The following is a 13,258-nucleotide window of genomic DNA, read 5'->3' as shown; positions in this document are numbered from 1 at the left end:
GGGAAAAATTAAGAATTAAATGTTTTTAATAGACACAGTACTTATAACCATCAATCTGTAATTTATATCATAACCTCTATTACTTACAACTCATTCTCACCAAGTTGTTTATTTTTTTTAATAATTCATCTTTTAAGTGCAGATTTCTTATAGCTACATCTAACCTTGTGAAAAAAATGTGTTCTTCAAAGTTTGTGATACCTATTAATAAACCAATTTAATAATAATTCAAAGATTAGATACTAGCTATACAGCGCCTATACAGTATCCTGGGTGCGCTGGTACCTGTCATTTCAAATGTCATTTCAAATGACAGGTACCAGGAAGTGGATCCCAACTTTAATCAAAAGAAAACCTAAGGCGAGCAAGGTGCAGGGCGAAAAGCGACTCGACATGCTATTAAAATATTGTAAATAAAGTGTAACAAACATTAACTTACTTTTTCTTACAGTCCTCTCTGCCCTCCTCTGGAGGCGCGCACCGCAGCTCCCCTGCCTCCCGGGGGCAGCCGGCGGTGAAAGTGGCTTCCAGCGGCTCCCGCCGGCAAAGATGGATGAACGCACGCCCGTAGTGCACGGGCGCTCGTCAGCAAAGGCGCATGAACGGGTGTGCGTGAAGTCACGGCGTATGTTCATGCGCCTTTGCTGACGAGTGCCCCTTTACTTTCCCTGTATGCATCACCTTGCACTTATCCACATAATATTTCATCTGCCATATGGATGCCATATGGATGCCCAATCTTCCAGCCTTGCTAAGTCCTCCAGCAATTTATCACAATCCTCTTGTGATTTAACTATTCTTAATAATTTTGTGTCATCTGCAAATTTGATCACCTAACTGTCGAAACTCTTTCCACATCTAAATATATTAAAAAGCTGTTGCAACTGTCGCTGCCCGACGTCTCCACTCCGCCCTCCTTACCTCTCTGGCGACTCCTCCTGCAGTTGACGGACGTTTGGCTGCCGCAGCGTCTGCCTGAGGTCCTCTCTGGCGTCCCCGGACCAGCTTGGGCGCTGCCTCCCGCCATGCTGTCCAGTTGCCTTAGGGGGCGCACACCGCGTGGCCCTGCTTCAAGTTCACGCCACTGAAGTACCTTCAGTGGCGTGAACCTCAGGGGCGTCCCCCTGTGATGACGTCATGCATCCAGGATACAAATAGCCTATGCGATTTCTAGCCTACGAGTTAGCAAGGTGAAGGTTTCCTAACGGATAGGATTCGCTCTCCGTACCTAGCTACTCTGCCTCCATTTTGGACTTACTCTATTTGGGGTACCTGCTCCTCGGGGGCCTCTCTCTCTCTTCTTTTTCAGGTCGCTGTCTGGAACTGGTACTCTCTCCTCGAGGGCCCATGTTCCTGGACTTGCTACCTGGACTTCACTTCTGCCTGGAATTCACCGCTGCCTATACCATCTGTGAGTTACCATCTTTATCTCTCAGAGCTATTCCCTGGAACCAGGTACTCGCTCCTCGAGGGCCTGCCTTTACTCCAGCTCCTGTGCTCCATACTGAGAGACCGCTGCATGAGTACATTACCAACGAGGCTCTATTCCTGAACCCTGCATCTATTGCTCTACTCACGATCTCAGTTTCTCTCCACTACAGCACAGCCATTGTGGGATCAGTGTTCCAGAGCCTGAGGGATTACAAGCCCAGCCGGGCTACATTCCAGCTCACTATCGCCACCTTTGGTGGCTCACCAATACTGTCTAATAAAAGATATAACTGTGTGTGGGTCCTAAAGCTGAGCCTGACCTATGGCCCCTCACTGGACTTCCCCCCGTAGGTGTGGTCATCAGCCACAGAGTCAGGGGTCCACCCAAAACCCTTACAAACAATAACAAAAGCATCAGTCCAAGTAAAGATCCCTGAGGCACTCCACAGTTTAACTTTTTCAACTGTGAAAACAGATCATTTAATCCTACTCTCTGATTCCTATAGTTTAACCAGTTTATAATCCACAAAAGGACATCTCCTCCTATTCCATAACTTTTCAGTTTTCCTAGAAGCCTTTCATGAGGGTCTTTGTCACATGCCTTCTGAAATCCAAATACAGCACATCTATACTGGTTCTCCTTTATCCACATTCTTATTCACCCCTTCAAAAAAATATAATAGATTTGTAAGACAAGACTAACCTTGGGTAAATCCATGCTGGCTGAGTCCCATTAAATAATGTCTTTCTATGTTTTGTGATTTTATTCTTTATAATAGTTTCCATAATTTTTCCTAGCACTAAAGTCAGGCTCAACAGTCTATAGTCTCAGATCATCATCACTGGAGTCCTTTTTTTTATATCAGGGTTACATTGGCCACCTTCCAGTCTTTAGGTACAATTGATGATTTTAATGGTAGGTTACAAATTAAGGGGTAGATTTTAAAAGGAGCGCGCGCAGCCTATATGTGTGCGTGCTATCCGGTGGGCACACTTATCCGCTCAATTTTATAACATGCGCGCGCAGGCGTGCACATGTTATAAAATCCGGGATCAGCCCGTGCAAGTGTATGCACAATTGTGCACCTTGCATGCGCCGAGCCACGCTGGCTTCCCCCATTCCCTTCCCCCTAGCTTGACATTCCCACCCCTTCCCCCAACCTTCCCCCCCAGCCCTACTCTATCCCTCCCGATCTTTATTTTACCTTTTGCACCTGCCTCCAGGCAGGCACAAGTTGTGCGCGCCGGCCAATTGCCGGTACACAATCTCTGACACAGAGGCAAATGGCTGCTGTGCCAGGAGCCGCTGACCCTGCCCCACCCCCCAGACTATCCCGGACCGCCCACACCATGCACTTTTTTTCAAGCCTCGGGACCTACAAGTGTCCCGGGGCTTTACGGGCACCGCCGGGCCTTTTGAAAATAGGCCCGGCGCGCATAACCCTCCTACGCACGTAAATGTTTGAAAATCTGCACCTAATTGTAATAGGTCTGAAATTTCATTTTTTTAGTTCTTTCAGGTGATTTACTACTCTTCAGTTTGTCAATCTGGCCTACCACATCTTCCAGGTTCACCGTTGTTTGGTATAGTTCATCTGAATCATCACCCTTGAAAACCATCTTCTGAATGGGTATCTCCCCAACATTTTCCTCAGTAAACAAATAATTTATTTACTCTTTCCACGATAGCTTTATCTTCCTTAAGTACCCTTTTAATCCCTTGCTTGTCTAACGGTCCAACTGACTCCCTCACAGGCCTCTGATTTCAGATATATTTTAAAATGTTTTTGCCTCTACAGCTAACTTCAAATTCTATTTTAGCCTGTCTTATCAATTTTTTTTTACCAATGCTTATGCATTTTCTTATTTTCTTCCAAATTTTGAAGGAGCATCTTTTGTTTAAAATAGTCTCTTTCACACTACCTTTTAACCATTTATTTAAAAAATTACAGTCATTTGTATTTACCTAGCATTCACCTTCTGCCAAAAAAAAAAACACATTCCCCAAAATTGCTTGAAGAGAGTAGAGTGGCACAGAATACAGAAGTCATGGCAGGACCTGGGATGCCTGGCCCCACATTCCACATTCACATGTAGATATGATAAAAAGTACTTGGGAGACCTGGTTATGTGAGAATTAATGTCAGATTTAACCCCTTATATAGGGTCCTAATAACCACTGAGCTCACATGTAGATTACTTTTCTCCTCTGGCAGGTACAGAATGGTATCCTAAGCTAAAGCTGTGTGACAATGGCTGCCCCTTTGTTTTCCTCTGTTTTTGAAATCTTCCTTCTGCTCCAGGATTTCTTTAGTTTCTTCTCTGTCTCTCCCCCATCTTCCTACTTCTCTCTTTCTCTCTCTCTCCCTCTCGCTCTTTCTCTCTCTCTCCCTCTCGCTCTCTCTCTCTCTCTCTCTACTGTTTTGGCAGACGGTGACTGCAAAGTAAATACAAATGACTTTGAATTTTATAAATTGTTCTGGGTCAGCCAGAGGTTAAAAGTACTCTGCTTGTGAGCTCTGTAGCCATTGGGATCCTATATAAGGAGTTAAATCTGACATCATTTCTTACACAATCAGGTTTACCACCATATATGGGCTTGGCAGATTGTTGAGTTCATTACATTAACTGTCCCTCTGCCTCTTCCACTTCTACCTCTTGTTCTCCCTTCTCTCCTGTCCTATTTTTCTCTTTCACTATTTTCTGTTTTGCCTTGTCTATTGCACCATCAGCTAGATCACCTCCATCTTTAACATGCAATGCCTCTTGGTAGCTGAACTCTTTAAATGGCACACATGATAAAATATTAATGACTAGTGCAAAGTGGTATTGAATTTTCGAAGCGATCAGGCCTGTGCTAAATGGTGTATGACGCAGACGCTACTATCTTAAGAAGTCAAGGTGCAATATATATGCCAATTGCTGAGTGGCCTGGCTCCTCCCCTTTGTACAGCTCTTCAAAATGTAAGCCCAGTCTCTGATCAGGGTACTCAGTATAAAGTCATAATACAGAGCATCAATGGCAACACTGTGGGTATAGGACTGGCAGGAGTAGGGCACCCTGTGACTAAGGTTCAAAGAGCTCAATGAGGCTGAGTTTGGACTGGTTCAACCTCTCTAATCACCCTGCTCTCCAGCTTACATACCCAGTCAATCCCTGCTGTAGTGTGTCCAATTCTCAGCCAAGTGGGTTCCTTTAGAAAAAAAAGTGCTGTAAAAAAAAGATAAGAAAAACAAAGGAGGGTGAAAATGTAGTGCACCTTTTATGCCACAGCATTGGGAATGCAGAGACTCATCTGGACAACCTCTTGAATTTAAAATATGCTCTTAGACATGGTGATGCCTTTCACTGTGGAGAGGTCAGCAATAATATTTATGCAATGCCCAACAGTTCGCAGATGTACTAAAGAAGCAAATTTTAGGCCAAACTGCAGGGTATCTTTTTCATTGTTGGACTGATCTTAATTATTTGAGAAAAGGCTAAAAGATGGGGAAAATAGGTGGTATTAGGGTGTAAATCCATGGGATTTAGAGGAAAGGGTGTGGCTGGGCAGGGTTTGGCTGTATTATGGAGGTGCACAGGACAAAGTATGAGTCTTTTCAGTTTATTCATTCTTCTATTTTGCTGCATTTTTAAAATCAGTTTTGATTCATTTTGTTACTTTTTATGTTGACTTGGGGCTATATGAATTTAGACACATCTTGGGCACCAAACAAAAAATTTTATCAATGTAAAATTATTTGCACATAGCAAACAAAACACATGAAACAAGTGTACATGTTTCTACTTCTACTTGTTATTGTTTGGTGTTACCTATGTTTTGATAAAAACATTAATTTTTTTTTTGTGCAACATAAATTAATTTTCTTTGTTTTAACAGAAATTGAAAAGGAAAGCTGTGGGCGATCCAGGAACGCCACTGTATGGCATTAGAGAAGGGGATGGATTTTCCAATGGAGATATTTTGCGATTTGATTGTCAGTTTGGATTTGAGCTAATTGGAGAGCGATCTATAGTTTGTCAAGATAACAACCAGTGGTCTGCAAACATCCCAATCTGTATTTGTGAGTACCGCATGCTTATGTTTACACAGCATATGCTATCCATTATTAGGGATGTGAATCGTGTCCTCGATCGTCTTAACGATCGATTTCGGCTGGGAGGGGGAGGGAATCGTATTGTTGCCGTTTGGGGGGGTAAAATATCATGGAAAATCGTTAAAAATCGTTTAAAAATCGAAAAAATCGAAAAACCGGCACATTAAAACCCCCTAAAACCACCCCGACCCTTTAAATTAAATCCCCCACCCTCCCGAACCCCCCCCCAAATAACTTAAATAACCTGCGGGTCCAGCGGCGGTCCGGAACGGCAGCGGTCCGGAACGGGCTCCTGCTCCTGAATCTTGTCGTCTTCAGCCGGCGCCATTTTCCAAAATGGCGCCGAAAAATGGCGGCGGCCATAGACGAAAAAGATTGGACGGCAGGAGGTCCTTCCGGACCCCTGCTGGACTTTTGGCAAGTCTCGTGGGGGTCAGGAGGCCCCCCACAAGCTGGCCAAAAGTTCCTGGAGGTCCAGCGGGGGTCAGGGAGCGATTTCCCGCCGCGAATCGTTTTCGTACGGAAAATGGCGCCGGCAGGAGATCGACTGCAGGAGGTCGTTCAGCGAGGCGCCGGAACCCTCGCTGAACGACCTCCTGCAGTCGATCTCCTGCCGGCGCCATTTTCCGTACGAAAACGATTCGCGGCGGGAAATCGCTCCCTGACCCCCGCTGGACCTCCAGGAACTTTTGGCCAGCTTGTGGGGGGCCTCCTGACCCCCACGAGACTTGCCAAAAGTCCAGCGGGGGTCCGGAAGGACCTCCTGCCGTCCAATCTTTTTCGTCTATGGCCGCCGCCATTTTTCGGCGCCATTTTGGAAATGGCGCCGGCTGAAGACGACAAGATTCAGGAGCAGGAGCCCGTTCCGGACCGCTGCCGTTCCGGACCGCCGCTGGACCCGCAGGTTATTTAAGTTATTGGGGGGGGGTTCGGGAGGGTGGGGGATTTAATTTAAAAGGTCGGGGGTGGGTTTTAGGGGGTTTTAGTGTGCCGGCTCACGATTCTAACGATTTATAACGATAAATCGTTAGAATCTGTATTGTATTGTGTTCCATAACGGTTTAAGACGATATTAAAATTATCGGACGATAATTTTAATCGTCCTAAAACGATTCACATCCCTATCCATTATGTTTATATACACTTGTGCAACTAATTACAAAGTTGGTATACTATAAGTTTTTGGATTTCATATAGAATTTTCTTTTGTAAATTTATTATTAAGCAGTACCCTTAAGAAAGACCTTATATAAATTATTTGAACATTACAATTAATTGTACTTGTCATGCACAAATAGCAGTTAAAATTAACCTCAATGGCCGAAGTGTCCTTTTAAAATTTTAGAATGGATATACTAGAATCTATTTACCAAAGTATGTTAATGCTAATGCAAGCTTTAATGCATGTTAAACATGCTTTAAGATGCATTACTGCCTGTATTATTTAGCACACTTCAAGTACATCGCATACATTAACATGGACTAAAAGGGTCCTAACATTTAAAAAATATATATTAAAACAAGCTATGCAGAGAGAAAATGCATCCTGAGCAGCTGATGCAAGTTAGCACATAACTCAATAAACAACAGAATTTGTGCTAACTTGCCAGGATCTCAAAAAACTTATCTATCCCTCTGAAGATGAAATTAAGATGCAATTAATTCAAGATAGTCAAACCTCCCCCTACCTAGTGAGCAAAGAAGAACTGGGGTCTGATGTTTGCCCTATACCCCTGAGCCCACAAGTAGAATGCCAATTAGGCCCCCTTCCCATTTCCCTCCTGACATAAAAAATGCTATGGTGGACATAACTTCCAACATTAATGTTAAAGTGACCTCAATTTCCCAATGTCTCTACTCTCTGAGAATGTCCAAAGGACAGCTCCCCTATGAGGAAAGACTAAAGAGGTTAGGACTTTTCAGCTTGGAGAAGAGACAGCTGAGGGGGGATATGATAGAGGTGTTTAAAATCATGAGAGGTCTAGATTGGGTAGATGTGAATCAGTTATTTACTCTTTCAGATAATAGAAAGACTAGGGGGCACTCCATGAAGTTAGCATGTGGCACATTTAAAAACTAATCGGAGAAAGTTATTTTTCACTCAATGCCAATTAAACTCTGGAATTTGTTGCTAGAGGATGTGGTTAGTACAGTTAGTATAGCTGTGTTTAAAAAAGGATTGGATAAGTTCTTGGAGGAGAAGTCCATTACCTGCTATTAATTAAGTTGACTTAGAAAATAGCCACTGCTTTTACTAGCAACGGTAACATGGAATAGACTTAGTTTTTGGGTACTTGCAAGGTTCTTATGGCCTGGAATGGCCAATGTTGGAAACAGGATGCTGGGCTTGATGCCCTTGGGCTGACCCAGTATGGCATGTTCTTATGTTCTTACCACGACTCTATTCCCCACTTTAATCCACATCAAGTAACAAAATGGAAAATGAAGCCAGAAAAGATCCTCCTTGCCCCATTTTCTACTTTGACCAAAATGATAATGGATGACTTCACAAGTGTCTTTGCCTATGCATGTGAAGAGCAAAAACAGTTAAAGTATCTTCCGATGTTATTTTGGCCATTGGAGCAAGCAGGCCCATATCTTCCTTTTTGGAGCCTTGGAAGACTCTGGAAGTCTGGAAGACTTGATCTCCCTGGTTGGTACAATTGACTACCGCCTTTCACAAAGGCATCAGGAGGTAAGGATCCTTCAACCTCCTGGCCAACCATCCTGTTCGGTGAATCCTCAGTTGAAGGCCTTACCAGCAGCCCCACAATCTCCCGAGGAGCCTATGCAAATCAACGAGGCTGCCTGACTCCAGAGGAACATCTCCGATGCAGAAAATCCAGTCTCTGCTTATATTGCGGCGGTTCCGGACATCTCCTTCAGACTTCCCTGTGTGTCGGGAAGCTCCAAAGCCTGAGCCCGGTGGGGGTCCTGAGCTTGGGTGCTGCAGTTTCTGGCCCTCAACTGTTGTTGCCAATCTCCCTCCTTAGGGAGTCACGTTCATTCACCACCACCGCCCTTGTGGACACTGGGGCGAGTGGAAATTTCATTATGGAAGAAATCGTCAAGCTCCTTCAGATACCAGTCCAATCACTGGAGGTACCACTACGTATTTCCTCAATTCAAGGAGAACCTCTCCCTAATCGGATCACTCACCGTACCATTGCCATTCGCCTCACTGTGAGGACCCTCCATGATGAGATCTCTCTCCTGATCTTGAAACGATCCACACAACCCGTAGTCCTTGGAATTCCTTGGCTTCAGTTACATGAACCCCACTTCAACTGGCAATCCCTGCAACTCACCCAGTGGGGTCCTCAATGTCAAACTCACTGTTTATAGCAAGTGACTCCATCTGTGATAGTTCTAAGCTCTACAACCCTTCCTGGTTTACCTGCTTCATACTCAGAATTTAAAGATGAGTTCTCCAAACAAAACACCCTTATCCTGCCTCCACTCTGGAAGTTTAACTGTCCCATAGAACTTCTACCTGGAACCATGCCTCACAAGGGCAGAACCTATTCTCTTTCACTCCCAGAAACCCAAGCAATGTCAACATACATCAATGAAAATTTGGCCAAAGGGTTCATAAGACCCTCTACTTCCCCAGCAGGTGCCAGGTACTTCTTTGTAAAGAAGAAGGATGGCAGTCTAAGACCATGCATAAACTACAGAGGTTTGATCGCAGTAACCCGTAAGGACTGGTACCCACTGCCATTTATCAGTGAAGTGTTCGACCGCCTACAGGGTGCACAAATCTTAACTAAACTAGATCTATGGGGGCATATAACCTAGTACGGATTCGACCGGAAGACATCTGGAAAACCACCTTCAACACGAGAGACAGTTACTACGAATACATAGTAATGCCCTTCAGGCTTTGCAATGCCCTTGCAGTCTTCCAACGGCTAATGAACGAGATTTTCCGGGACCTTTTGTACTTATTTGTCGTAGTGTATCTGGACGATATATTAATCTTCTCCAAAGACCAGAAATCTCATCGTTCCCACGTTCAAACCATCCTCCATTGCCTTAGAGACCATCATCTCTATGATAAGTTAGAGAAGTGCATTTTTGAGCAATCCAGTCTTCCATTCCTAGGCTACATCATCTCCAGCCGTGGGTTCACCATGGATCCTGACAAACTCCAGGGTATTAGAGATTGGCCTCAACCAGTGGATCTCTGAGCCCTACAAAGATTCCGTGAATTTACAAATTACAACAAAACTTCATTGCAGATTACTCCACATTGGCCACTCCACTCACCGCTATGACAAGGAAGGGATGTGATCTTCAAGTCTGGAGCCCCAAGGCCAAATCAGCCTTCCACGCCTCGAAAGAGGCCTTGTATAACGGCCCGTGTCTATGTGACCCGGATTCTAACCATCCCTTCATAGTTGAAGTTGACGCATCTGCCATTGGAGCAGGAGCAGTCCTGAGTCAATACTCCACCAAGGAAACCCTCGCTGAACGACCTCCTGCAGTCGATCTCCTGCCGGCGCCATTTTCCGTACGAAAACGATTCGCGGCGGGAAATCGCTCCCTGACCCCCGCTGGACCTCCAGGAACTTTTGGCCAGCTTGTGGGGGGCCTCCTGACCCCCACGAGACTTGCCAAAAGTCCAGCGGGGGTCCGGAAGGACCTCCTGCCGTCCAATCTTTTTCGTCTATGGCCGCCGCCATTTTTCGGCGCCATTTTGGAAAATGGCGCCGGCTGAAGACGACAAGATTCAGGAGCAGGAGCCCGTTCCGGACCGCTGCCGTTCCGGACCGCCGCTGGACCCGCAGGTTATTTAAGTTATTGGGGGGGGGTTCGGGAGGGTGGGGGATTTAATTTAAAAGGTCGGGGGTGGGTTTTAGGGGGTTTTAGTGTGCCGGCTCACGATTCTAACGATTTATAACGATAAATCGTTAGAATCTGTATTGTATTGTGTTCCATAACGGTTTAAGACGATATTAAAATTATCGGACGATAATTTTAATCGTCCTAAAACGATTCACATCCCTATCCATTATGTTTATATACACTTGTGCAACTAATTACAAAGTTGGTATACTATAAGTTTTTGGATTTCATATAGAATTTTCTTTTGTAAATTTATTATTAAGCAGTACCCTTAAGAAAGACCTTATATAAATTATTTGAACATTACAATTAATTGTACTTGTCATGCACAAATAGCATTTAAAATTAACCTCAATGGCCGAAGTGTCCTTTTAAAATTTTAGAATGGATATACTAGAATCTATTTACCAAAGTATGTTAATGCTAATGCAAGCTTTAATGCATGTTAAACATGCTTTAAGATGCATTACTGCCTGTATTATTTAGCACACTTCAAGTACATCGGCATACATTAACATGGACTAAAAGGGTCCTAACATTTAAAAAATATATATTAAAACAAGCTATGCAGAGAGAAAATGCATCCTGAGCAGCTGATGCAAGTTAGCACATAACTCAATAAACAACAGAATTTGTGCTAACTTGCCAGGATCTCAAAAACTTATCTATCCCTCTGAAGATGAAATTAAGATGCAATTAATTCAAGATAGTCAAACCTCCCCCTACCTAGTGAGCAAAGAAGAACTGGGGTCTGATGTTTGCCCTATACCCCTGAGCCCACAAGTAGAATGCCAATTAGGCCCCCTTCCCATTTCCCTCCTGACATAAAAAATGCTATGGTGGACATAACTTCCAACATTAATGTTAAAGTGACCTCAATTTCCCAATGTCTCTACTCTCTGAGAATGTCCAAAGGACAGCTCCCCTATGAGGAAAGACTAAAGAGGTTAGGACTTTTCAGCTTGGAGAAGAGACAGCTGAGGGGGGATATGATAGAGGTGTTTAAAATCATGAGAGGTCTAGATTGGGTAGATGTGAATCAGTTATTTACTCTTTCAGATAATAGAAAGACTAGGGGGCACTCCATGAAGTTAGCATGTGGCACATTTAAAACTAATCGGAGAAAGTTATTTTTCACTCAATGCACAATTAAACTCTGGAATTTGTTGCTAGAGGATGTGGTTAGTACAGTTAGTATAGCTGTGTTTAAAAAAGGATTGGATAAGTTCTTGGAGGAGAAGTCCATTACCTGCTATTAATTAAGTTGACTTAGAAAATAGCCACTGCTTTTACTAGCAACGGTAACATGGAATAGACTTAGTTTTTGGGTACTTGCAAGGTTCTTATGGCCTGGAATGGCCAATGTTGGAAACAGGATGCTGGGCTTGATGCCCTTGGGCTGACCCAGTATGGCATGTTCTTATGTTCTTACCACGACTCTATTCCCCACTTTAATCCACATCAAGTAACAAAATGGAAAATGAAGCCAGAAAAGATCCTCCTTGCCCCATTTTCTACTTTGACCAAAATGATAATGGATGACTTCACAAGTGTCTTTGCCTATGCATGTGAAGAGCAAAAACAGTTAAAGTATCTTCCGATGTTATTTTGGCCATTGGAGCAAGCAGGCCCATATCTTCCTTTTGGAGCCTTGGAAGACTCTGGAAGTCTGGAAGACTTGATCTCCCTGGTTGGTACAATTGACTACCGCCTTTCACAAAGGCATCAGGAGGTAAGGATCCTTCAACCTCCTGGCCAACCATCCTGTTCGGTGAATCCTCAGTTGAAGGCCTTACCAGCAGCCCCACAATCTCCCGAGGAGCCTATGCAAATCAACGAGGCTGCCTGACTCCAGAGGAACATCTCCGATGCAGAAAATCCAGTCTCTGCTTATATTGCGGCGGTTCCGGACATCTCCTTCAGACTTCCCTGTGTGTCCGGGAAGCTCCAAAGCCTGAGCCCGGTGGGGGTCCTGAGCTTGGGTGCTGCAGTTTCTGGCCCTCAACTGTTGTTGCCAATCTCCCTCCTTAGGGAGTCACGTTCATTCACCACCACCGCCCTTGTGGACACTGGGGCGAGTGGAAATTTCATTATGGAAGAAATCGTCAAGCTCCTTCAGATACCAGTCCAATCACTGGAGGTACCACTACGTATTTCCTCAATTCAAGGAGAACCTCTCCCTAATCGGATCACTCACCGTACCATTGCCATTCGCCTCACTGTGAGGACCCTCCATGATGAGATCTCTCTCCTGATCTTGAAACGATCCACACAACCCGTAGTCCTTGGAATTCCTTGGCTTCAGTTACATGAACCCCACTTCAACTGGCAATCCCTGCAACTCACCCAGTGGGGTCCTCAATGTCAAACTCACTGTTTATAGCAAGTGACTCCATCTGTGATAGTTCTAAGCTCTACAACCCTTCCTGGTTTACCTGCTTCATACTCAGAATTTAAAGATGAGTTCTCCAAACAAAACACCCTTATCCTGCCTCCACTCTGGAAGTTTAACTGTCCCATAGAACTTCTACCTGGAACCATGCCTCACAAGGGCAGAACCTATTCTCTTTCACTCCCAGAAACCCAAGCAATGTCAACATACATCAATGAAAATTTGGCCAAAGGGTTCATAAGACCCTCTACTTCCCCAGCAGGTGCCAGGTACTTCTTTGTAAAGAAGAAGGATGGCAGTCTAAGACCATGCATAAACTACAGAGGTTTGATCGCAGTAACCCGTAAGGACTGGTACCCACTGCCATTTATCAGTGAAGTGTTCGACCGCCTACAGGGTGCACAAATCTTAACTAAACTAGATCTATGGGGGCATATAACCTAGTACGGATTCGACCGGAAGACATCTGGAAAACCACCTTCAACACGA

General features: G+C 44.4%; 1 protein-coding gene across 1 annotated transcript in view; it reads left to right on the top strand.

Moving 5' to 3' along the window:
• The window catches only part of CSMD3 (CUB and Sushi multiple domains 3), a 3,551,396-nt gene that overhangs the window by 1,762,510 nt on the left and 1,775,628 nt on the right, over positions 1-13,258 (top strand). The window contains 2 exon segments of the mRNA XM_029591914.1: positions 5,313-5,332; positions 5,334-5,496. Coding sequence (XP_029447774.1) covers positions 5,313-5,332; positions 5,334-5,496 — 183 coding nt within the window.

The sequence above is a fragment of the Rhinatrema bivittatum genome, chromosome 2 (genome assembly GCF_901001135.1).
Source record: "Rhinatrema bivittatum chromosome 2, aRhiBiv1.1, whole genome shotgun sequence".
NCBI lineage: Eukaryota > Metazoa > Chordata > Amphibia > Gymnophiona > Rhinatrematidae > Rhinatrema > Rhinatrema bivittatum.
Note: the sequence above shows the minus strand (reverse complement) of the source record. Positions and strands in the feature narration are given on the sequence as shown.